At 39.1% G+C, this 22,674-nt stretch overlaps 1 protein-coding gene across 1 annotated transcript; it reads left to right on the plus strand.

The window, feature by feature from the left end:
* The first annotated feature begins 1,291 nt into the window (after window positions 1-1,291).
* tasorb (transcription activation suppressor b) lies at window positions 1,292-21,345 on the plus strand. The gene is made up of 23 exons (XM_088332770.1): window positions 1,292-1,723; window positions 3,452-3,597; window positions 3,736-3,828; window positions 4,466-4,538; window positions 4,611-4,702; window positions 4,777-4,911; window positions 4,982-5,106; window positions 5,189-5,217; window positions 6,249-6,354; window positions 9,338-9,441; window positions 9,558-9,667; window positions 9,956-10,028; window positions 10,152-10,226; window positions 10,427-11,251; window positions 12,726-13,036; window positions 13,117-13,219; window positions 13,882-14,687; window positions 16,408-16,530; window positions 16,671-16,830; window positions 16,900-17,008; window positions 17,119-17,297; window positions 17,374-17,508; window positions 19,556-21,345. Exons 1-23 carry the CDS (start codon window positions 1,426-1,428, stop codon window positions 20,770-20,772), a joined length of 5,427 nt encoding a protein of 1,808 aa, XP_088188896.1. The 5' UTR covers window positions 1,292-1,425; the 3' UTR covers window positions 20,773-21,345.
* Window positions 21,346-22,674: the final 1,329 nt, after the last annotated feature.

The raw sequence follows: 22,674 nt of genomic DNA on the forward strand, positions 1-22,674 counted from the left end.
TCCTCAGTCAACTCACGTCAATAGAGGATTTAAAGCCCCCGAAAGCTAGGCTAACTTAGCCACCGGTGCGCCTTTCAGAGAAGCGTTGCCTTTCCCGGGTTGTTCAACATAGACAAAAGGGAAGCCACATGAGAACAACATTCCCCTAAACCTGCAACACAGTTGCAATGGGCACACAGAATCGATGATGACTTGTCAACAATGATCCATGGTTGTAAACTTGGCTGAGACAAACTCTGAGAATGTAGAACTTTCCCTTTCACAATCTTGTTTTCATCACCTTTGCTTGTGTGCACAGACACATCCCGAACCCAACCAGACACAAATCTGTCGTAGGCTTCCATACTTTTGTAATTTTGAAAATCCTTCAGTTCACAAAAGGGACTTGGGTGGAAAATAAGATAGTTAACAAGTTCGATGTAAGTCACACACGGCAACAAATCGGGATCAGACTTCCAGTCCTTGTTTTTAATTTTGTAGCGATCCAATTTTCCAATAAAATGCAACTTTGCAGCGTACCGCTCGCGTGCTTGCTTGTCTAAACTCTCCACGTAGTTTTCCATTGTGTTGATGGACAAAATCTGTACACAAACGAAGCTAGTTTGGGGCGGCAGTGGCTCAGGAGGTAGAGCGCTCGTCTTGGGATCAAGGGATCCCAGTTCGAATCCCGGCTTGTCCGTGTTACATGTCGAAGTGTCCTTGGGTAAGACACTGAACCCCTAATACCCCCAATAAGCAGGTTAGCGCCTTACATGGCTGCAAGGCCGCTATTGGGAAATGTGGAGCACATTGTAAAGCGCTTTGGGAAGTCATTGACTTGAAAAGCGCTATATAAATGCAGATCATTTCATTTCATTTATAAATAAATAGACAAACTGAGTAAATATTTGCTCCTCTCGCTATCACCGCTTGTAATCGACAGACTTCCAAGATGGCGGCACGAAGCCGTGTTACTATTTTTAGCACAAAGCGCGGAGCCCTCTATTACAGCTATAGAACTAAACTAAAAAATGAGTCGAAATGGTAAAATTGTCTGGAACCCGCTCTTCCCATTAAGGAAATGGCTGGCATTTGAAAAGTTAAATGCATGAAGATAAATTGGTTGGATTTAATTGGAACGATTGATAAATTAGGAGGGGCTGAAATAAATGACCAACTTAAAGCGGAACACCAAAGGGCCACTGTTCCGGCTAATGGACACCCATCGCCCCTCAGAATTGAACTGGCACTTCTTCTTTCCGACGTTAGATGGCGCAGATCTGCCGGTATGTAAAAACAGTGACGCTCGCGTCATGCTGTGGAGAAGAACGACGACGTCATTTTCACAATGGCGGAGGCAGGTTGAAGAGCGCCGTATGTATGTGAAGCAAGCGACTTGCATTACTTATAAGTTGGATCGCCCGAGCCGTACACGGTGTCCCGAAAATGGCCCAGAGCACCGGCGCAATGGGAAGAAGGGAGTCGGGAAACACCCAAGCGGGCATACTTAAGGAAAGCAACGAGCTCCATAAGACTTGGGCCGCCACTTCGGCTACTGCCAGTCAAAATGGCGATCAGTCCGGCGGTGGAGACGCTGCTATTACCGAAAAAGAAGCCCCAGAGCGGCATAACAACGTGCAGGCGGACCCTCGGAGCTGGAGTGGCTCCCCCACACCTGGCCACAGACGAAGCGAGGAGCGGCCGCGGAAGCCTTTTCAAATCCCGAGGAAGAAGGAACGGAAAGGTGCTGCCGTCGCGCTGCTATATGGTGGAACAAACAGAGCGTGTCCTGTCTTACTAGTTAGTGTCTTACTGCATTGGGGTAGCCTGCTAACAAGTCGGCTGTCCGTGCTAACTGATGGAATGCTTGGCGTTCTAAGATCAGGATGCTTAGGTTTGATACAACAAAGTTCAAATGGCGGCCTCCGTGTCTTAAATGTGAACAAGTGTGCACCAGTGCCGTAAACTCGTTTTAACGTTTCATTTGGAGAGTTGAACCGCCCCATTTTGTTCGGGTCGAGGACCTTATTTACTCCTTGCTGATCAATATTGCCACTGCGGTTGTCAATGACATTGAGACAATCGATCGCTATCATTCTTCCGACCACGAATACTCCAAACTGAGATCCCACTTTTCTTTACAGGTACAATACGTAGTGTCACTATTGGCCGCAGTGCCTCACGAACTTGCTTATGAAAGCAGAAACATACAAGCATAGTTGTCACAAAGCATACAGTGAAGAGTTACCTCTTTGTTTCAACTGAACACACAAGATTTCATTATTCTTGCCCCAAACCCCCGCCCCTTCTCAGTAACCAAACCCACATAATATGAACCTGGTCTTAACGAAAAAAATATCCTAACAAGGAGCCCTGTTCTTACATGGACGGAGGGGACGCATGCCCACCTATAATCGAGCAATCATTGCTTTGTCTGCACCAATATTTTATATTCCAACCTTTTAATATTAAAATTCCCTAGATTTGATCACTCATTTTGACAGATGAAACGCAATGATTCTACAGATTTAGTAACAAAACTTCATATCGCTAGTTTAAAACCTGAAGTGCCATGCTTTTACCTGAGCAGAATGCGTTAGTTGGGGCGGTTAATTCACGCACAAGACTTGTTCTTGGTTCAAAACAAAGCAACCATGGACTAAAGAAAGTCGTCTTAATCAAAGTTATTTCGTTTTTGCTTCAATTTGAAAGTGGTGTATTAAAAAAGTGGTAAGGGTTTTTAATGGGCGTAAAGCAGTAGTGTTGGTAGGTATGCTATGTGATCTCTTTAAAAAAATGTGCTATGTCCCTGCAGTATTGAGCAATCATGATTTTGTCCGACCAATATGTGATCTCTCTAAAAAGGTTCCTACTAATGCCAGACTAAAACTACACCCTTGCTTGAGGTTAAATGTATTTTGTATTTTTTTAGAGTCTTAATGTAATAAAAGGTTTTGTGATCCTTTAGTACCATTATCACTTATCTGTGTCATATGAATTGCGGAGAGAAAAGCTATATTATTTATAGTGTGGCTGGAAATTGCAGAGTGCATTGGTGCATATTCATGGAGAAATATTAAAAGTTGTCTGCAAAATTTGGCTATTTCACAGCTGGTTTTGTTTGTTATTGCTAAGATAAATTTGTCCCATTCATGTTTACAAATGAGAGTAAAACAGTATAACATAAGTCATTATTTCCCAATCTTTCTGATTGAACCCTAAACTTCAATGGCCCATACCACAAGCACATGAATCAAAATGAGCATACTTGTATTATTTGAGTTTTTAGAATGATGATTTTGGGGTTGTCAGTATTTGTCAGAAAATTAATGTAAAATGGAAACCACAAAATATGCTTAGAAAATATAAAAGTCCCAGAAATGTATATTGTAACTACCTGTCCAGAACTTTGATTATGACATTTTGAAGCAGTACCATTCTAAGTCTACCTGTCCTAATTTTGTGTTAAAAGGCATATTCCAGACTCTGCTACCTGACAGCCGAGAGTTTGACGACCTCGTAAAGCTCATCTCCTCTTTTTACCTGGATGCGTCATCAAGAGGCGCATTCTCGTACTGCAAAGCCAGGCTCATTCACAATGAACTTCTGGAAAAGGAGGTTGGTCCACATTTTGGATAATGGAAAGGGTAGAATGGAAACTTCATAACAGGCTTTGTAATTGAGGTCGACTTTTTTTTTTCCAGAAATGCGACATTTCGCTGTTCCAATTTAACTTCCTTTTGACTTTGTTTTCAGTTCATCGAGAAGCGTCGAGAGATGAAGCAAGAAGGGCGGACTGACCAAGAACTGACAGAATCATATTGTTTTTTGTATCCTGATAAATCAAAGGTAGTTTTGCTCTGGGTCCTTGTTCATGCGTCAGAGGATTATAAATGGGAATCTACTTTTTCTAATGACATGTTTCAGAACTCTTGTATGAAATGCAGTTGGTGGGCTGATAAAAGTAGCATTTCATATTTTGACAAGTATGATTGATTTCGGTAGCACACCAGTGTGCCATGATACCTCGTCAGTCTGTTGTAGGAAATCTATGAAAAAAAAGTCATTGCTCAGTATTGTTTTTTTCTTCCAGCAATCAGCCGAGTAACAGTTACATTCATATCAGATTTTTTTTCTGAATGTACTGTATAGTTATCTGCCCAGGAGGTAGTACAGGGAAATGTATTTAATTATTTTTGTTTGTTTGTTTGATGAAACGGTTACAAATTACACTGCGAAAAACAATAATTTAATAGAACTGAAAATATTGCTCATAGTTTGATGCTAAATTGCTGTTTATAATTGTTTTCTTGTTTATTTAACTAAAAAGTTTGAACGCAGTAAAATATTTTTTTCCTTTGGTTGATAATTATTGCTAATTTTATTGATTATTTTTGTTATTTTTTCCTGGATTCTTTTTTTAATGCCAATTATTTTATCCCTTTTAGTGAGAATTGATGACTTAGTTTCCTTTCAAATGTTTTAGGTCCAATGGATCTGTGAGAAAGGTTTAACCATGGGACATTCGAAGATAACAACAGTTGGAAACGCGTCAGTAGGTAAGTGAAATTTTGAATAAGCAACGGCCTTTTATGTTGCAAGGCTCTCAATCCAGTTATGTTTCGATGCAGGAGTTTATCTTTCCAGATTCTCGGATTTGTTACAAATAAATCCATTTGAAGTTGGTTCATCAGGTGACATGATCATTTTCAAAGTTATGAGGGTAAGTCCTCTAATATCACGATGTTTTTCACAATTCTTAAAGGGTGTGAAATTGTATTTGATCTGTCTGTCTAGGGACGAGTAAAGCACATCCACGAAAACATGCCAAACAATGCGAAGGAACCCACCACCAAGTTTGACTGTCATTTGTCTAAAAGTGCCAATCGAGTTACATCGTTGCTCTCCTACCGAGCGTTCGAGCTCACACAGGTACACATTTTGATAACTAAATTCACTCTTTATTTCCGTGTATTTTGACTTGAACATCTTTGTATTCCAGCAATATTTTTTCGAGTTTGCATTTGATGAAATCAAAGCGCGGCCTCGTCAAGTGTGTCCCTATGCTGTGGTTTCCTTTCATTACAAGGGCAAAGATGCTGCAGCTACTTCCTTATCATCACACAGGTGAAGCATTCCCGGTGAAAAATATGAGACGTGAACCTTGTGGTCTTTTGTTCTTTATCAGGCTTTTTGATTCTCTCAATAGGCTTGGCGTTTCCATTGAAGGTGGCCGAGGTAAAATTTTAAGATTTTCATTTATTTGTAATGAGATCTGCACAGATGACAGTTTTTGCTATCTGAGTGTTACAAGTCGAACTAAATAGGGATGAGAACCGATAATTATCTCAATGATTAATCACACAAAATACAATAAACAAAAGATGGAATGTTACACATTAGCTTCAAATTTCCAACAGGCTTCACAGAGAAACCCCCCTTTTTTTAGTTCCTCAAAAATAAACAGGGTTTGTACGGGTGCCTGAAATCCTTGAAAATGCGCGAATTTTAATGTTATCAAGGATTTAAACGTGCTTGAATTTTGGGTAATGTGCTGGTAAGTGCTCAAAATTGTTGCAATGTTTCACAAGTCTGCTTAAAAATGACGTAGACAATGCTCTCTGGTGGCTTCGCTTTGCCATTGCATTTCTTCTTCCCTTGTCATAAACAAAGCTAGCCTTGGTTTGTGTGGCATTGTAAAAAAAAAATCCACATTTTTTAATGGATTTGTAAAATACATGATTAGTAATACCATTTTTTTATTTTATTGGTACTGGAGAAATTTAAAAATTGCTTTTGAAAGTCCTTAAGTAGTGCTTGAATTTGGCCATGATAAAGGTGTACGAATCGTATATTATTGCAATTATAACTGCCTATGATTCAACTTGAGTTAAGAAATAAGAACCCTTTGTAGCCAGGTTGGATCATATATTTATTTTATGCAGGGGTAAAGGAATATATGTGGAACCAAATGATGCATAACAAGAATAGTTGATTTGTAAACAAATCCCTGAGCCCTGAAATGGATTATAATCCAACATTTGACTTTTTCTAAGTGACTTGACTTGAATATCTAGAAGAAACTCCCATAGCTACATTTTATGAAATTCACACAAAATGAAATTATATATATATTTTTTAAAATGTAATTAAAGCCAGCTAGTGACATTGTTGCACAAGGAACATCTGTTCTGCCAAAAGTTCTATACTTTACAACGCACTGCTGCATATTTTTTTATTTTGAAAGCCATTTTCATTTGTTGTTGCAGGCCGGCATTGCTATTCTGTTTGGAGCGGTCCACTTGTAACGAAGGGCAAGGAGATAGTTCCAATACGGTTACGATCATCCTCGCGGGCTTACCTTCCCTTCAAACTGTGAGTATGCAACATTTAAAATGGAAGCTCCCTTTTTGTATTTGATTTGTTTTGTTACTCTGTTCAGAAAATTGAAGATTCCAAACTTAATTTTCCCTATTTAATAGTCAATTAGACTATTGTTGTTGCAGAATGTTTATTTTCCCCCATTTTCCACTTATTGAAACATAAATATTTTGTTTGTTTGTTTGTACATGATTCAAATTGAATCGTTGCTGGAAATGTGAATTTCCCTTCGGGGATGAACAAAGTATCTATCTATCTATCTATCTATCTATCTATCTATCTATCTATCTATCTATCTATCTATCTATCTATCTATCTATCTATCTATCTATCTATCTATCTATCTATCTATCTATCTATCTATCTATCTATCTATCTATCTATCTATCTATCTATCTATCTATCTATCTATCTATCTATCTATCTATCTATCTATCTATCTATCTATCTATCTATCTATCTATCTATCTATCTATCTATCTATCTATCTATCTATCTATCTATCTATCTATCTATCTATCTATCTATCTATCTATCTATCTATCTATCTATCTATCTATCTATCTATCTATCTATCTATCTATCTATCTATCTATCTATCTATCTATCTATCTATCTATCTATCTATCTATCTATCTATCTATCTATCTATCTATCTATCTATCTATCTATCTATCTATCTATCTATCTATCTATCTATCTATCTATCTATCTATCTATCTATCTATCTATCTATCTATCTATCTATCTATCTATCTATCTATCTATCTATCTATCTATCTATCTATCTATCTATCTATCTATCTATCTATCTATCTATCTATCTATCTATCTATCTATCTATCTATCTATCTATCTATCTATCTATCTATCTATCTATCTATCTATCTATCTATCTATCTATCTATCTATCTATCTATCTATCTATCTATCTATCTATCTATCTATCTATCTATCTATCTATCTATCTATCTATCTATCTATCTATCTATCTATCTATCTATCTATCTATCTATCTATCTATCTATCTATCTATCTATCTATCTATCTATCTATCTATCTATCTATCTATCTATCTATCTATCTATCTATCTATCTATCTATCTATCTATCTATCTATCTATCTATCTATCTATCTATCTATCTATCTATCTATCTATCTATCTATCTATCTATCTATCTATCTTACTGCAGAGAAATACTCTAAACATTTCATAATGAAGCACTTTCTCAGTGTGTATTTAATTACTTTGCAATGTCTCAGAGCCTTTGTCTTACACTACAATTTACATTCAAAAGAGAGAAATGGTTAGGCCCAAATCTCTTACTCAAACTGCAATTTAATATGTATTTAGTTTTGCATATGGTACTATGGATTTGGGAGTGTGGTTATTATTTGCACTAGTCTTAGCCCTAGTGAAAGCATAACAATCCCTTGTGTTCACAGTGTACTAGTTGACGTTCTAAAAAAGGAATTTCTGAGGGTTGGCACTCTCAAATAATTGTATTTTTTCATAAACTGTTTAACTCATCAAATATTACTGTGTGCTTTTTTGTGCAATAATTGTAATGCACATCCTTTTTGTATTTTTTTCTATTGGACAGAAAAAATATTTCACTGATTACAACCAAGTTTTAACAGAACTAATATTAATAAGTTTGCTTTCACAAACATGATACAGGGATCTGTATTTTCCGCGCATCCGCGGATTTCCGCTGTTTTTGAACCCCAAAGGTCATTCCCGTAAATCGTCTAAATTCGATGAGAAAATATTTTTTTTTGGGGGGGGGGGGGGGGTGAGGTATGATACGTGACTGTTTCATCACCCCAAGTTAGCATTTAGACCATTGGTCGATAGGTTCGCTGATAACCAATCAGCGGAGCTTTTGTTCAGAGCATTGGCTTTCTCAAACATGGCGCTCCTTCCGGTCTTTTCAAACGGTGAAATGAGTGTTTGAAAAAGTAAATATGAAAATACTAAGAAAAGAAGACGAGGCTTTTGTCTCCGAGATTGATAAAGGAATCAAGAATAAATTTAAGTGGTCATGGCTGGAGAAGACTGTCACAGTAAACGTTAAAATCGGCACAAAGATCAAGGAAGTTACAGAAACTTTGAGCCAGTTCATCGCAAAGTGTGATGTTCCAGGGAAAGCAAAGTGTCTATACTGTGTCGATCTGATCAATTATGGTACGCGAGGTTGTGTGGCACTGATCGATCATGCTAAAATGAACAAGCACAAAGCAAAAATAGCTTGCCGGCGATCAAATTATGCACTTGGATCCGCATTTAAAATCGGCAGCCACCGGTTCAACATTATTGGCCGTTTCAAATCCTTCCACTTCAAATACTAGCAGCAGTCACCCACTGGTTCCCCTGTGTGACAGAAAATCCCAATCTGAGGTATTTATAAATCTATTTATTTATGAAATGATTTTATCTTTTGTGTTTATACAATATTTAGAACAGGATAAACAAAATTTAAAATTTGTTATAAACATGATTAAAATAGATTATTTTGTATCATCATGATCATGTTCAATATTACAAATGCTTTTAATGTCAATATATTATTATTTTTTTAATTTATATATGTATATATATATATATATATATATATATATATATATATATAAATACATGTTTTTTTTGTTGGATTTAATTCATTCTAGTGCAATTTTCACATAGCAAATAAGATAAATGCTGTTGACTTCAGGGGGGCTTCGCCCCCCTGAGCCCCCCACCGGGCTCCGCCCTGGACCCTGGCTATTTCAGCTGAAAATGAAAATCTCCATTCTGATCCCTGATGATACTTAGTATATAATATGAACTACTGTTGAGCAGCTCACATGTGTCAACTTTTTAAAATCATGGTCACTTATTACATGCTCGGTTAGTATTTGATTGACCGTTGATATTCATTTTGATGTCTAGTTTAATTTACCTTACTAACTCCTTGGTTTCATGTCATTCAATAGTCCAGAGAAGCTTGAGGTGAATCAGCGCATGCTGCTTGAGCAGGTGAAGAGAAAGATCCCTGCTATGCTTTTCTCTTGGGAGACCTACACTGCAGCCCGGGAAGGTTAGCAATCATCCGTACTCGTTTTAACAATAATGATGGATTATGAGGGGTTGTGGATTGAGAAAACTCCTCATTTATTTGACACTTACACCCAATGTGCTTTTCTATTCTTACAGTGATGAAGTATGGGATGTCTTGCAGCATTTTTGAAGTTGTAGAAGGAAAAGGAAAACCAACCAGTGGCAGCCTGGGAGCACTGATAAACAAACTTGAGAAAGATAGGATGGTGAGTCGCCTTATCTACCGGAGAAAGGTTGTAATGCTGTGTATCACAAAATGGGACTGCTTTCAAATCACCATTGTCTAACTGTTTATGCCACTGGTATATATGAATAAAACACATTGTTCAGATCAAGCGCAAGGTGTTGCTCAATGTATAGAATATTTCATGTTTTTATCTCACCTGAAAAAGGTATTTTGCTTCTCGCTTGTAACTAATGGTAACCGTTTAGAAATTTACAGCAAATCTCACAGGTGATGTAAGTTTTTACCTGTTGTGTATTATTTTGTTTAGGTGATGGTCAAATCCCTGTACGACCGAGGTTTTCTCTTCATTCTGTCCTCAGCACAGATGACAGAGCCCAAAGGTGCCAGCAAGTGTTTTTTTTTGTTTTTTGTTTTTTTGTTGTTATAATGTACTGTTGTTGGTCAACCTCCTACTCATTATCTCCGGTGAGGATTACGCATTCAACTGTTACCTTTTTTTGCAGAACGGCGGGGGCGGGTTGAAAAGAGTCTGCAAGCAATATTCCTTTTTCACGAGTCAAGGGCCGTTTTCAAGTATTGTGAGTTTTTCCTTATGTATCTAAATTTAATGTTAGCACTTGGAAGAAGCTTTAAAATTGTGAACTTTTAGTGTGATGAGGTAATTTACAGTCCTGGTTATAACAGGTCTGATATGGCCTTTTTCTTTGAATGGCAATCAGAACCTTCGGAACTCCAGACTGCTGTTATGTTCAATTATTTTTATGTTTGTCTGTTATAGCATCCCGACTGTCCGAGCCAGAGCCATTGACAGCAGAGCCTCATACGAGTTTCCAGTCTTTACAACGGTTCATCCCTGCCTTGCACTACGCCTTTTTTACGTTACGTCCAAATGCTGGCAAAGACCCGGGTTCCAGTGCAGAGCGACAAGCAGCGGACTATTTAAGTCGCATCGACTCGGGAAGAGTGAGGCCATTCATTCTTCCTGAGTACAAGTATCATGTGGATGACAGGCCATACACAGTTCCTTTACCTAGACCCAAAGGGAACATGGAAACTATACTGCGGACTTACATCCACAACTCCTCCAAGTACACTTTACCCGTCAACAAGGCAAAGGGCATCATTGAACGCATCAGCAATCCCGCCCCTGTCGCCGCCCCGGCTCCTCTCGAGTATAGTCCCGTTTCTGACTGGGGTGGCTCAGACCCCTCTGAAAGACTGTCTGAAAAGCTGCCGTCTGAGCTACCTGTGCAGGAGAAACTTTCCCCTGACGCCAACAGACAATTGCTTTTTTTGCCCCAATCAAATGGTGCTCAGTTGCAGTATGAACCACACACAGAATCTCAGCCCTCGCCACTGCCTGCAAATGTGCAGCTGTCAAAAAGCGAGTACGATAAGGAAAAAATGAAGCAGTTATTGAAACTGATCCAGTTCCACAAGCGAGCTCTTGTCAAGGATCCTGGACAGGAAAAGGACGATGGAGCCTGTCAGTACAACAACCTCAAAAGGAAGTTTGAAGGCGATGAATGGAAAAACAAAAACAAACATCCACGCACAGATATCTTCAGTAATGGTGAACCCAGCAGGGGGACGGAAAGCTCCGGTATGTTAATTTATGAATGTACTGTCCTTTATAGTTCAATGATGAATGGTAATCCTACATTTCACAATACAGACTGACCTTGACGAAGATTTCTGTTTAATAATTTTTTTGTAAGTGTTAAAGTATAGCATTCATACAAAACAAAATTGAAGGACAGTACAGATTAATTATTTCTGGATTCCTAGAAATAATTCATCCGTACTGTCTTATTTGGATAATTCATGAGGCAGCTTTGCGGCTCAACGAGCACTATTGCACAACATTCTAAAGTCACCTGTGCAAGACATGTTGGTTTGTGACTAGCGAATGTGGCTAAAAATATCTGGCTTAAATGTTTAAACTCTCTCAAGATGATAGATAAGCAAAATGTCTGACAAATACTGTTCCCAGAGATCCCAGCTAAATGTGACAACAGCCAGGTCATTGCCAAGTATTGTAATAAATAGAGAAGACAATGAATGTAACTTTTATTTCGAACATGACAAAACAACAAATCGAAAAATTAAACACCCAAAAAACACAATGTTATCGTACATGTTCGAAAGGGAGTGGGAAGAAGCAAATGCTTATTAAATACCACCCCTTAGACTTGATTAATAATTGTGTCTTACAGTTAGTTGTTTGTAAATACACAGAAGAGCTAACACCTCTCAACACATTATCTCTGTGGATGCACAGTCTCTTCATTATCATCAGTATCACCACTTCATTGTTTTTATCCTACCAGATTAATTTAATTTTACGCCTTTATTACCTCTATAATGGTAGTAATCACCTAATATAATTCAGTCACCAATAATGACAATAACAACAATTAATGACAGTTATAATTATGATTATTATTACCATTATATTAATAATAATAACAACGTTGATTTGCTTATATCCACCTTTTGCTATATCATTCAGACCCCTTTTTCTTCCTCTCTGTACTTTGCCAATATTGTTTTTTTTCTATCTGGATTTGAACAGGTGAATAATTTGACGTTTTTTCATTTAAAATGCTAAAAACTAACCTAAAATATATTTGACATGGGATCACAGAACACCAGATAATAAACTTGGCTGTAACTAGATGGAGCATGTACAGCTTTAAACAACAAATTAATAAATCAAACACAACTGACAAACTGCAAATGAGTTCTGCTTACAAATCTTCAGAACATAAACTTTATTGGGCGATGTAAACATTATATATATATATATATATATATATATATATACACACACACAAAAGTTGAGGTAATTCAGTTTAGTCTTGCTGAAGCAATTCATGTTATATGTTCATCTAGGATTACCACTTTTGTTTCAAGTCTTTGGGATTTATTCAAAAATCCCAAAGACTATCTCTCTGACTTTGCTCCTCAGGTAAAGCAATTCATAAGTTAATTGGCACTTTGTATATGTGTGGCTTTCAAACATAATATTAGGCATTATGTTTTTGGTTTCAAACACATTTTGTTCTTTGTTCTAGGGGCTCAAGCAGGGGAGATAGGAGAGGACGGCAGCCAGAGTGAAAATCTTAATGTGGTCATGGAGAGCATGGGCATTTATGACACTGACTTAAGGGCTAGCAGCAACACAAACACAACAGCAGTTCATGAGACACAGCGTCTTCTCAAGATACTGCTCTCCACGCTCAACAAAGCTGTTGTTCAGGGAACACTATCTGTGAAATCAATTCACAGTCAGCAGTCCTCTGGTTCTGAAAGGGTGGAGCCTGCTGTTTCAGCTTCCAAATTCAAGAACCAGAATGAGCCAGAATCACAAACTAACTACATAGAGGTAAGATGTGTGAACTTTGGTTTCTGTCATGTGTTTCCCTGCCATGCATGGTCATGTCAATATTTATGTTCCTTTGATAGGAGGATATGGACTGCAGCCTCGGAAGTCCTTTTTGCCCCAGTTCTCCAGTAGACAAACCCCAATGCTCACCCTGCACAGCCCATGCCATCCCATCGAATGAAGGTAAAGGAATTCTGTTGAAAAACATTGCAACAAAATCAAAGCCATAAATATTGACTTTGGAGGGCCTTTCTGGAAATCACTACAATGTATTGTAATAACCAAGAAGTTGTCAAGTGTTTAATTTCGGCTCTAATTTGAGGGTTTTGCATCCAAATAGTGTTCGCTCTGTAGAAATGACTGCAGGTTGTACATATTTCATCCAATTTGAAGAAACCATTATAGCTTAATCTAAGTGGTATTATATTGGCACTGATCATTTATGATTTGACATGTAGTTACACAAATAATTTGGCAGTAAATGTTGATTATCTCATCACAGTCCAATTAACTTAAGGCAACAGTAATTGAAGCCAACTACTATTCAAATAATAAAATCAGGTCAAATCAATAAACCTGCGAAGGAGTAGCAACTGGGTACTTTGAATGGCAGACTTTCATTGTATTGTTGTCACTCTTTTTTGGTTTTAAATTTGGTCCCTTAAAAAGTGGGAGGTATTTATCCGAAACTCTGTTATAGGGTTCCGTCAAAGCATGTGATCAGTTTTTTTCCATAGTGACGGGTTAAGGGCCAAAGGGATGATTGGGTTCTTATTTCAATAGATAAACTGATATCTACTTGTCTGAGCATCACTGTAAGAAGTCTTTATTCTGCACTCATCTAGAAAAAACACAGTCCCTGCCAGACCCTCTAATGACGGCAGTGATGGAGAGCCTGAAGCACAAGATGTCCTCAGCAATTGATGTGAAAAAAGCAATTCCACCAGCGCCCTCACAATTGGCTGAGGAAGTTTCTTGTAGGCCTTCTATTAGCTTGGACACCATACTCAACCAAGAAATGCACAATCTCACGTCTGACATCAAAAACATTATGCACAGTCATTGCATCATGTACTCTCGACAGCTACCTCCACGCAGACCTCTGCATGATTACTGGCAGCACAGGGCTGGCTTCTCACACTTTGTTGTAGAGCACATCACTCCTCCGACCATGCAGGAACATGTCAAAGCACTTAATGAACAGATGGAAAAGTTGATCCCTGTCTTACCTGTTGCACACAAGGACTTCTCAGAGCTAGCTGAGACGACGAATTTGCCAACACAGTCATCTTTGCAAACTCCTAAACCCAAAGTACCGCCCCCTCAGATTGACACCACCCCATCTCATAGTATTAATCATGGTCCTTTCAGAGAGGCTAAATCCAATTCTGTTCCAGCTGAGATAGTGGAAGAGTTTTATTTACCCTCCCAGATCCCCCCAGAGAAATCCCAAAAGGTCGTCCCTTCAACAAATGCCAGCACTGCCAACACTGCTCCCGGACTCATGTCGGGCAACCTAATTGGTCAGCTGAAACCAGAGGTTTTCAGCAGCTTGGTGGAGATCTTTAAGGATGTCACCAAGAACACAGTCAAGTTCTACACCTACTCCGGGGATGAGAATGAGGAGAGTACTGTCTGCAAAGAGATTAAGGTACTGGTCTTTGAAAACTTGACAAAAATCCCATTTTCAGCTTCATCCTTTTACTGTGAAATCAATATGAGGTGCCATTTCACTGGTGATTAAGAGCTTAGAGCCAGCTTGAGGGTTTTCTCACAAAATGCTGCCCTTTTGAAAGCAGGGGTGCACATTTTGGTGTCTAAATCATATCCTCTACAGTGTTTCTTTAACCTTTTTTAAGAGGCGGCACATTTTCTTCTTCCCAAAAAAAGCTTATGGCACACCACCACGAGTATTATTTCGTAACCTTTTTTTTACTCATTTTAGAGTTGGCCTTATTAAAATATAAATCTCATGTTCATGTCATTTATTACTTAGATATCTAGTTTGAAAGGAACGTTTTTGTTAGTGGTGTTTTTTTCATTAATGTTGTTTGTTCCTTTTGGTCATGCATACGCTATTCCTGTTTTATTTGGAGATGACGTAACGGCTTATTATGAACCATACATTTTACTACACACTTGACGCAACCGTTTAATTGAACAAATAGACAAGTCAATCTAAGTGCTAAACTGTTTTTGTTATTTTGTCTTACAACAGTGCCTTTGCATAAGCCATTTACCGCGATCTATCATTTGTTTTGTCTTCCACTGGTGCTTAAGCCTTCATCTGGGTCTAAATTTTTCCACAGTCAAGTTTAAAGTTATCTTTCATTTTTGTTTTCCCCAAAACGGCACTATCAACAATTGTCTAACAGGCTTACAACCACAGCTAAAGTCCCCAGAGTGCAGTGTGACGAGGCCTTCATTTAATGATCCATTTTTAGAGCATTACTGGGTGCCTGCATACTGCTTGTATTATACTCGTACCAAACTTTGAGGATGGGTACAAAAACATCAAATATTATCTACTGTAAAATTTGGTAACAAAGCGCACCTGATTATAAGCCACACCCAGTACATTTTTAAAAGAAAAAACACTTTGTACATTCATAGGCTGCCCCTAACCATAAACCGCATATGTCCACATTGAAACATGAAATATTTACAAAGAAAGACAGTACACAGAAAGTTATAATGAAATACATTATGTCATGCCACATATCATTGGAAAGCTTTAACTCCTGGGATTCAAGATATAATGACCATTTTAAAAGATACTCATCAGAGACGCATCACAATCAGTCTGAAACAAGATGCCCGGAAGCTTTAAAGCCGAGGGCTCATCAATACAGCCCCTTAGCCGTGTTCAACTTCTTTGAACATCCCCGAAAGTGGCTTTGTTATAGCAAAGACAAGCAATATAATTCAACCATGTAAAATATTAACTCCAAAACAAACAATGATGCTGAAAGATGAAAAGAATCAGCCTAAAATGTTTCTGTTTCATTGGACGTTGCTTCTCTTAATCCGTTCGTTTTGCCACATAGAGTTTAAGAATAAACGGACTCGAAAATTATTCCCAATGTGGTAGTCAGGGCTCCCTTTTCGATTGACACCTTTTCCCTGATGAGGGTTTGTTCATGCTAGTTTTATTCTTCCTTGACACATTCCACATGTATCCACTTTTACCTTTACTGCTCAGGTGGCCACATTGTTACATAAGCCGCGGGGTTGAAAGCTTGGAAAGAAAATTGCATCTTTTAGTCCCAAATTTATAGTAGTCAGTTGTGCGGATAGCAGTTCTTTATCCTGGTCAACAATGGCACTTTGCACCCATTGGCAATTAACAGTTTTTTGTGTCTGTTTGAAAGGAATACCTTAAAAGTCTTGGCAACACTGAGTGCACCCCGCAGATGTTTCTGGAGAACAGTAGCAGTACAGATAAACTGCTTATCATAATTCAGAATGAGCACATTGCTCCCCATGTGCACAAGGTAAGGTAATAGTAATAAAGCCTTACCATTGCTGCTGGCCGCTGCATGTTATTGATTCTTCGCTTTCTCTGTGTTGCATTTTAGCAACCATCGGCATAATTTGTTTTCACAGCAAATCACTCTTTCTGTGTAACTTGTAGATCCCTGCGCTAGTGTCTTTGAAAAAGTTGCCCTCAGTGAGCTTCGCGGGTGTTGACAGTCTAGACGATGTTAAGAACCACACATACAATGAACTGTTTGTGTCCGGAGGCTTCCTGGTGTCTGATGAGTTTGTTCTTAATCCTGATCTAATCACACAAGGTTAGTCCTTATTCTTAACCCTTTTGAATTCATGTGCAGTGCAATATTTATATTAATTCCTGTTCATAGATCGTTTGCAGGCTTTGCTAAAGTTCTTGGAAGAGCAAAATACACCCGAGCAGCCCTGGCAGTGGAAGGTGCATTGCAAGTCCCAGAAGAAGCTTAAAGAACTGGGACGGTCAGTTTAAATCCATTCAAACATATGAGTCTTCAGTCGAGTCTTCAGGGAAGTCTATGCATTGCTGAAACGAGGACATTTAAAAACCAAGTCAATGTATCATGTCACAGGTTGAACACCAATGCGATGGGGCTCCTAAACCTTCTGACAGCCTATCAAAAGAAACACCTTGTCGAGTTCCTTCCATACCACGAGTGCGACGCACAGTCACGGCAAGCTCCCGATCTTGAATGCTTGATTAAGCTTCAAGCTCAGCACACACAACAGCGCCATCTCCTTTTTGTCACAGGTACATTTGAACTACGCCATACAATTGAAAAATATTTAAATACATTTTGAAAGTAAAACCGTTATTTGCCTTTCAGAGCGGCCCTTTGAGATGTTCCTACATTATTCCAGGAATGGAATAATGCTAGCCAGCATTGACGATATTATGAGCGCTTTCCACAGCCTTATTAGCTCCATCAATCAAAACGAGCTTCCTACGCCGCCCTCTACTGGTAAGTTTTTATGCAGGAGTAATTTTGCTCTGTTCTCTTTGGGTAGTCAAGTTATGTTTATTTGTATAGCGCTTAATCACAAAGAGTCTCAAAGGGCTGCACAGACCACAGATTATTGCAAACCACAGTCTATTATGACACCATCCTCTGATCTAAAACCTACATGAGGGCAAATAATACACAGATATTGTCAACATAAAAGATAGGTTATTCATATGCCATAGAATAGAAGTGTGTTTTAAGCTTCGATTCAAACATTTCCACTGAGGTTGCAGATCGGATCTCAGGGGGAAGAGCATTCCACGGGACTGGGGCCCGATTGGAGAACGCTCTCGAACCTGCGGATCTCTTCTTGGTTCTTGGGATCACTTGTAGACCAGCATTTTCAGAGCGAAGACATAGACTGTAATAAGTCATTGTTTTGTTCCAATTAAGCAACATATTAATTCAAAAGCTTAGTTTTCACAAATTGATTATAAAACTAAACACAATTCCAAATTGAAAACGGCAGAAAATAATATAAGGCGCATTAAAAATCCCCAAATTGGCCAGAGCTTTGAATGTGCGCCCTATAATCCGGTGCACCTTTCTTGTGTGGGCAAAATTCGAAATGGCTCATCATATTTGTCCATTTATTGATCAGTCATTAGGAAATTGTGGTCAGTCTAAATATCAGGCAGTTAAGGACATGGATGGTTGTTCACAATTGCACAATATTGGATGCAATGCGAATCATACCCAGATTGCACTGTTTTAAGTCCCGGTACCAAAAATGAAATGAGAAAACTGGAAGTGATTAAACATCGGTATAAAATTTAGTTTGACTTTTTCTCAGCTCAAACCAAGTATTGTAAGTGACAAACGTTTTAAATACATGCAGCTATGAGACGACCATATTAGTTCCCACAATGCCTTTATCTTATCTCCAAAATCTCGTGAACTTGGTGAACACTTTGTGAGTTGTATTTCATCATTACGGGTTGCCCGATAATAAAATCAACAGTTTGGTAGCATGGCTAAAAATATTGCATGCATTCCTCCTACAGGGATGTGATTTTTCCGGCTATAGTCGGAATTCCGACTTTTTCACTTTCACTTTTTCACTTGCGTAGCAAACAAATTCAAAATCCGACTGTCTCACTCTTACCTTTATTGCTCTGGCGCACCCTGGCGGCCGTTAGAAAAATTGGCCGCATTGTTGCACAAGCTGCAGGGACTGAACTGCATTTAAACTTACCTTGCAGTATTTACAAAAAAATCAGTTATGTGGGCAAATTATTTTAATCTTCTAAAAATGTTACTTAAATGATAAATATAAGCATGGTTTTGGACAAGTAAATTGCCTAAAACCCAGGAGCTTGGGGGGGTTAGTCCAAACCCCCAGCTAGGTTTCAGACTTTTTCTCCTCACGTCAATCACATCCCTGCTCCTAATGGTCTACAGGATACAACACGCGCCCCTCCCTGATTCAAGTTTGATTCTTGGTGATCCAGTGTTATGCAATTATGATCAGTTGTATCCAATGTTGGGCAATTGTGTTCATTAGCCGAAAATACGGTAATTGTTGCCCCTACTACCTCATTGGTTATGTTTCAAGCCCCACATTCACCTGGCACAGAATCCCCTTAAAGTGTATTCTATTAGTCAAATGTATGTGTGTCATTGATTGTTATACTTCTTTTATCCGCGGGGTAGGGCGCACGTTAATTTGGAGGTGAGTAAAGGTAGGCATGCTTGTGTTGTCGGAGAGGTATCTGATCCTAAAGGGCAAAGGCATTTTACCACTATGTTAATGCAGAAGATTGTTGTTTTTGCCCCTTTGTAATCAGCAAATTTTAAAATAACTAAAGTATAATAGTGTTTTCCTAAGCGTTGTTACCTTAAATGACAGTAAAACATCAGTTAGTAGCCCCAGGTAACAACTAGCGTGTTTGTTTAGCTCCACCCCGTGTCAGAACACCTCAGTACTTCAGTACTGAACAGAACTCCTTTAACATGTGTTTTGTTTGCACACTCTTCACTTCTGACCTCCTTTCTATCTTCTCAGTCGTGAACGATGAGTGTGAAGGACCAGAGGACATGTCGTTGGACTCTGATGACGGTGAGACCCCTGCTGCTGACATTGACAGAAAAGAGCACAAGGTTGATTCGGGGGAAGCAAGGGTGTTGCAGCCGCCCTTGCCCAACATGGAAGAGTTCCGCCCACCACTCCCAGAACTGCAGCCCACCCCTGATGAGACGCCACCTCAGTCTGACCACAGCGCTCTCAAAACAGCCATCTCACAGTTCAAAGCTGCAAACCAATTAGGCATGGGCTCCACAGACGCGGGAAACTCGTCTCCAGGAGGTTTTGCAGTCAATCCGCACCAAAGTTTCCTGTGCCCCTCTGCTTCTTGGTCATCTTACACGAGCTCTTCCAGCTACGCGGCATCCACGGCCTATCCTGGTTCCCCCTGCAGCAGCAACCAAGAAGTGAACAACCGCCACCCGTCCACAGTCTCAACCATGACGCCCCCCCTTACTCTCAACGCCACGGTGGGACCGCTCGCCAGTCTGGCGTCCCTCCCGTTAGAGGTCAAACCTCCTCCTCCGCCTCACCTCATGAGGCTGGGTCATGCATACGGATCAGACCCCGCAGGACCAGGAGCTTCTAGGACTCCTCCGCTCATTCCTTTTGTAGACAACAGTGACCCAGCTACGCAAAGTTACTTGACAGGTATTACCACCTCTGCCAGTTGCACTCCAGGACAACAAGCTGACAGGATATTGAGTGGAGCCGGGGACGGGAGCTGGGTACCGCCGGGGTCCAGGCCTGTTGTTCCACCTAGCCCTGTTGACCCCACTGTACTGCCAAAGCGAGGGGAGACCCTTTGCCGCAGTAAACCTGCTTGCCCCAGTGGCAGGACTCAACTGAATTGCACTGACAAACCCAGAGTTTCTGTGGGTGTTCCCACAGTAGCCACCAGAGGGGGTACAGCACTCAGACCTAAATTCCCTCCACAGCAGATGTGTGGTATAAGGTATGACAGGATGCCCTCCCCAATGACTCATGGGCCAAGGCGGGGTGCTATGGGATCTGGGCCTTTCTGGGGGAGAGGCGTTCCCCCTGGTGCTGGTTGGCCGCGACCGGGACGGGGCCGAGGAAATGAATGGATGGACAGGCCCAGAGGTGGCCCGTGCACGAGGGGTTACCCAACTGGCCGGGGTGGGGCCCAAAATTTCTATAAAGACTTCATGTACTTTCACGATTTTGCCCCTGAGTAGACAATCAATTTGTTGCAAGGGGCAACACAAATGACTCCAGAGACTATTGAGGCTGGCTGAATGTGTGTATATGTATATATATATATATATATATATATATATATGTAAATATGTATATATGTGTGTGTGTGTATATATATGTGTATATATTCATATGTATATATATATATATATATATATATATATATATATATAATATGCATGTATGTATATGTATATAATTAATTTCTTTGTCATTAAGCTGATTTGAACTGGTAAATAATGATCCCGGTTTTATACATTGATAAAGATACAGGCAGTGCCGAGTGTCCTTCTGTCGTGTGAACTGTATGTATGCACACTTTTGGTGATATTTGACGACACCCAGTTCAAACCACTATATTTATATTTGCAAAAAATGCTATTGGCCTTACAGCTTCTCAGAATTGACCCTGCTTTTTTTGTTTATTCTGCCTTTGAAAAGGGGAAGGATGATTTTTATATAAGATATTGAAGTGAATATCACTTCACATGTTGTTTTTGTTTAGTGCAGTTGGCTGTCCTAAATTCTGTGAAATAAAACATTTCAAATTATGGCTGTTTGAAAATGGTTTGTTTAATCAATCGTTAAACATGCCGAACACGGTCCAGTAGTACAAATGTCTACATGTTTAGATAACGGATTTTCTTAACTTGAGTGAAGAATGAAATCTTAAATTGTGCTGTTTACTATTTTTTTACTTCTGCAGACCTTTTTGATAATAGGGGTTGAAATACTAAGTGCTTTAACCAAACATTTCCTACAATGCCTGTGGACTACAATATCTGCCAAGTGATGGGTCAGCACCATTACATGCTAGCATATATCGGTTATATCCGTATCAATAGAAAGTAGAAATGATAAATGATACTAGAAATCTCCAAGAGGATATGTTTATTTTGTTCTACATTGATACCGTTAGACACTACATTATTTTGTTCCCGGACTCGTGCTTGTATCTCAAGCAAATTTACACAATACATAATAACTGAAAAACAACCAATTTGTTCCCGGCCTCCCAAAAACATCCAAGTTAACCTTTAGTGATTAAACACATCTTCCTGATCATTAAAAACACATTCAAATAGTAATCAAACATGAAAATAATAAGATTAATAAGATTATTAAATTACTCTAAAGCCAATATCTCTAGCGGTAAAGTTAGGGATCTCATACCTTGGATGTTTTCTTGCATGCCGGACAACATCTTTGTTCAAAAGACATCTCATCCAATTTATCATAGCTCGTATTTAAAGTTATCACTCTAGTTCATGTCTAACATGTAACTTAGTAGCATTTTTTCAATGCAACTGTGATGTTTGTGGGTTAAATATTTATAATTCAGAGTTACTTTACACAAAAGAGTACTTGCCAATTACATCAAGTTACATTAGCTCCTACGGGGACAACCGTTGTAATAATGTAGCGCTCGGTGACAATGATCTTGATACCATGATCTTAAGTTAAAGTTGGGGTGTGTCTTTTGAGGTGTCCTTAAAAATTTGAAAGTTTAATATTGTCTCCTCAAAGGAATGTGAGGACAATGCCCAACTGAGTTCAAACAGCCTTTTTAAAAATGTTGCACACTGCTGATCTGCTTTTATCGACACTGATCCGGGACACTGAACATATTAGGTAGAACAAAAATGGAGGAGGTGCAGAGGGACTTTATGCTTGTCATCTATGATTTTTGTTAGTGTAGCATGAAAATGGTGAAAGTGAGAAAAGGCCCGTTGCAAATACAGTCCAAACGCCAACCCGAAAAGAGAAGAGTTTATTGGAGCGTGTCTAAAAAACACATGTACTTGATGAATGAGCTGTGATCATGACTTAAAGCCAGATGGCGGCTGAGAGTGACAAAGTTTAAATTCCGGACAGCATCG

Source organism: Urocampus carinirostris, chromosome 3 (genome assembly GCF_059441175.1).
Source record: "Urocampus carinirostris isolate Australia breed hairy pipefish chromosome 3, RoL_Ucar_1.0, whole genome shotgun sequence".
Classification (NCBI taxonomy): Eukaryota; Metazoa; Chordata; class Actinopteri; order Syngnathiformes; family Syngnathidae; genus Urocampus; species Urocampus carinirostris.

Bases quoted from the DNA above. Each gene is read 5' to 3' on its own strand.
- tasorb (XM_088332770.1), top strand. From the start codon at position 1,426: ATGGCCCAGAGCACCGGCGCAATGGGAAGAAGGGAGTCGGGAAACACC. The intron at 3,598-3,735 runs GTTGGTCCACAT...CTTTGTTTTCAG, and splicing joins ATGAACTTCTGGAAAAGGAG to TTCATCGAGAAGCGTCGAGA. The intron at 17,298-17,373 runs GTACATTTGAAC...TTTGCCTTTCAG, and splicing joins CCATCTCCTTTTTGTCACAG to AGCGGCCCTTTGAGATGTTC.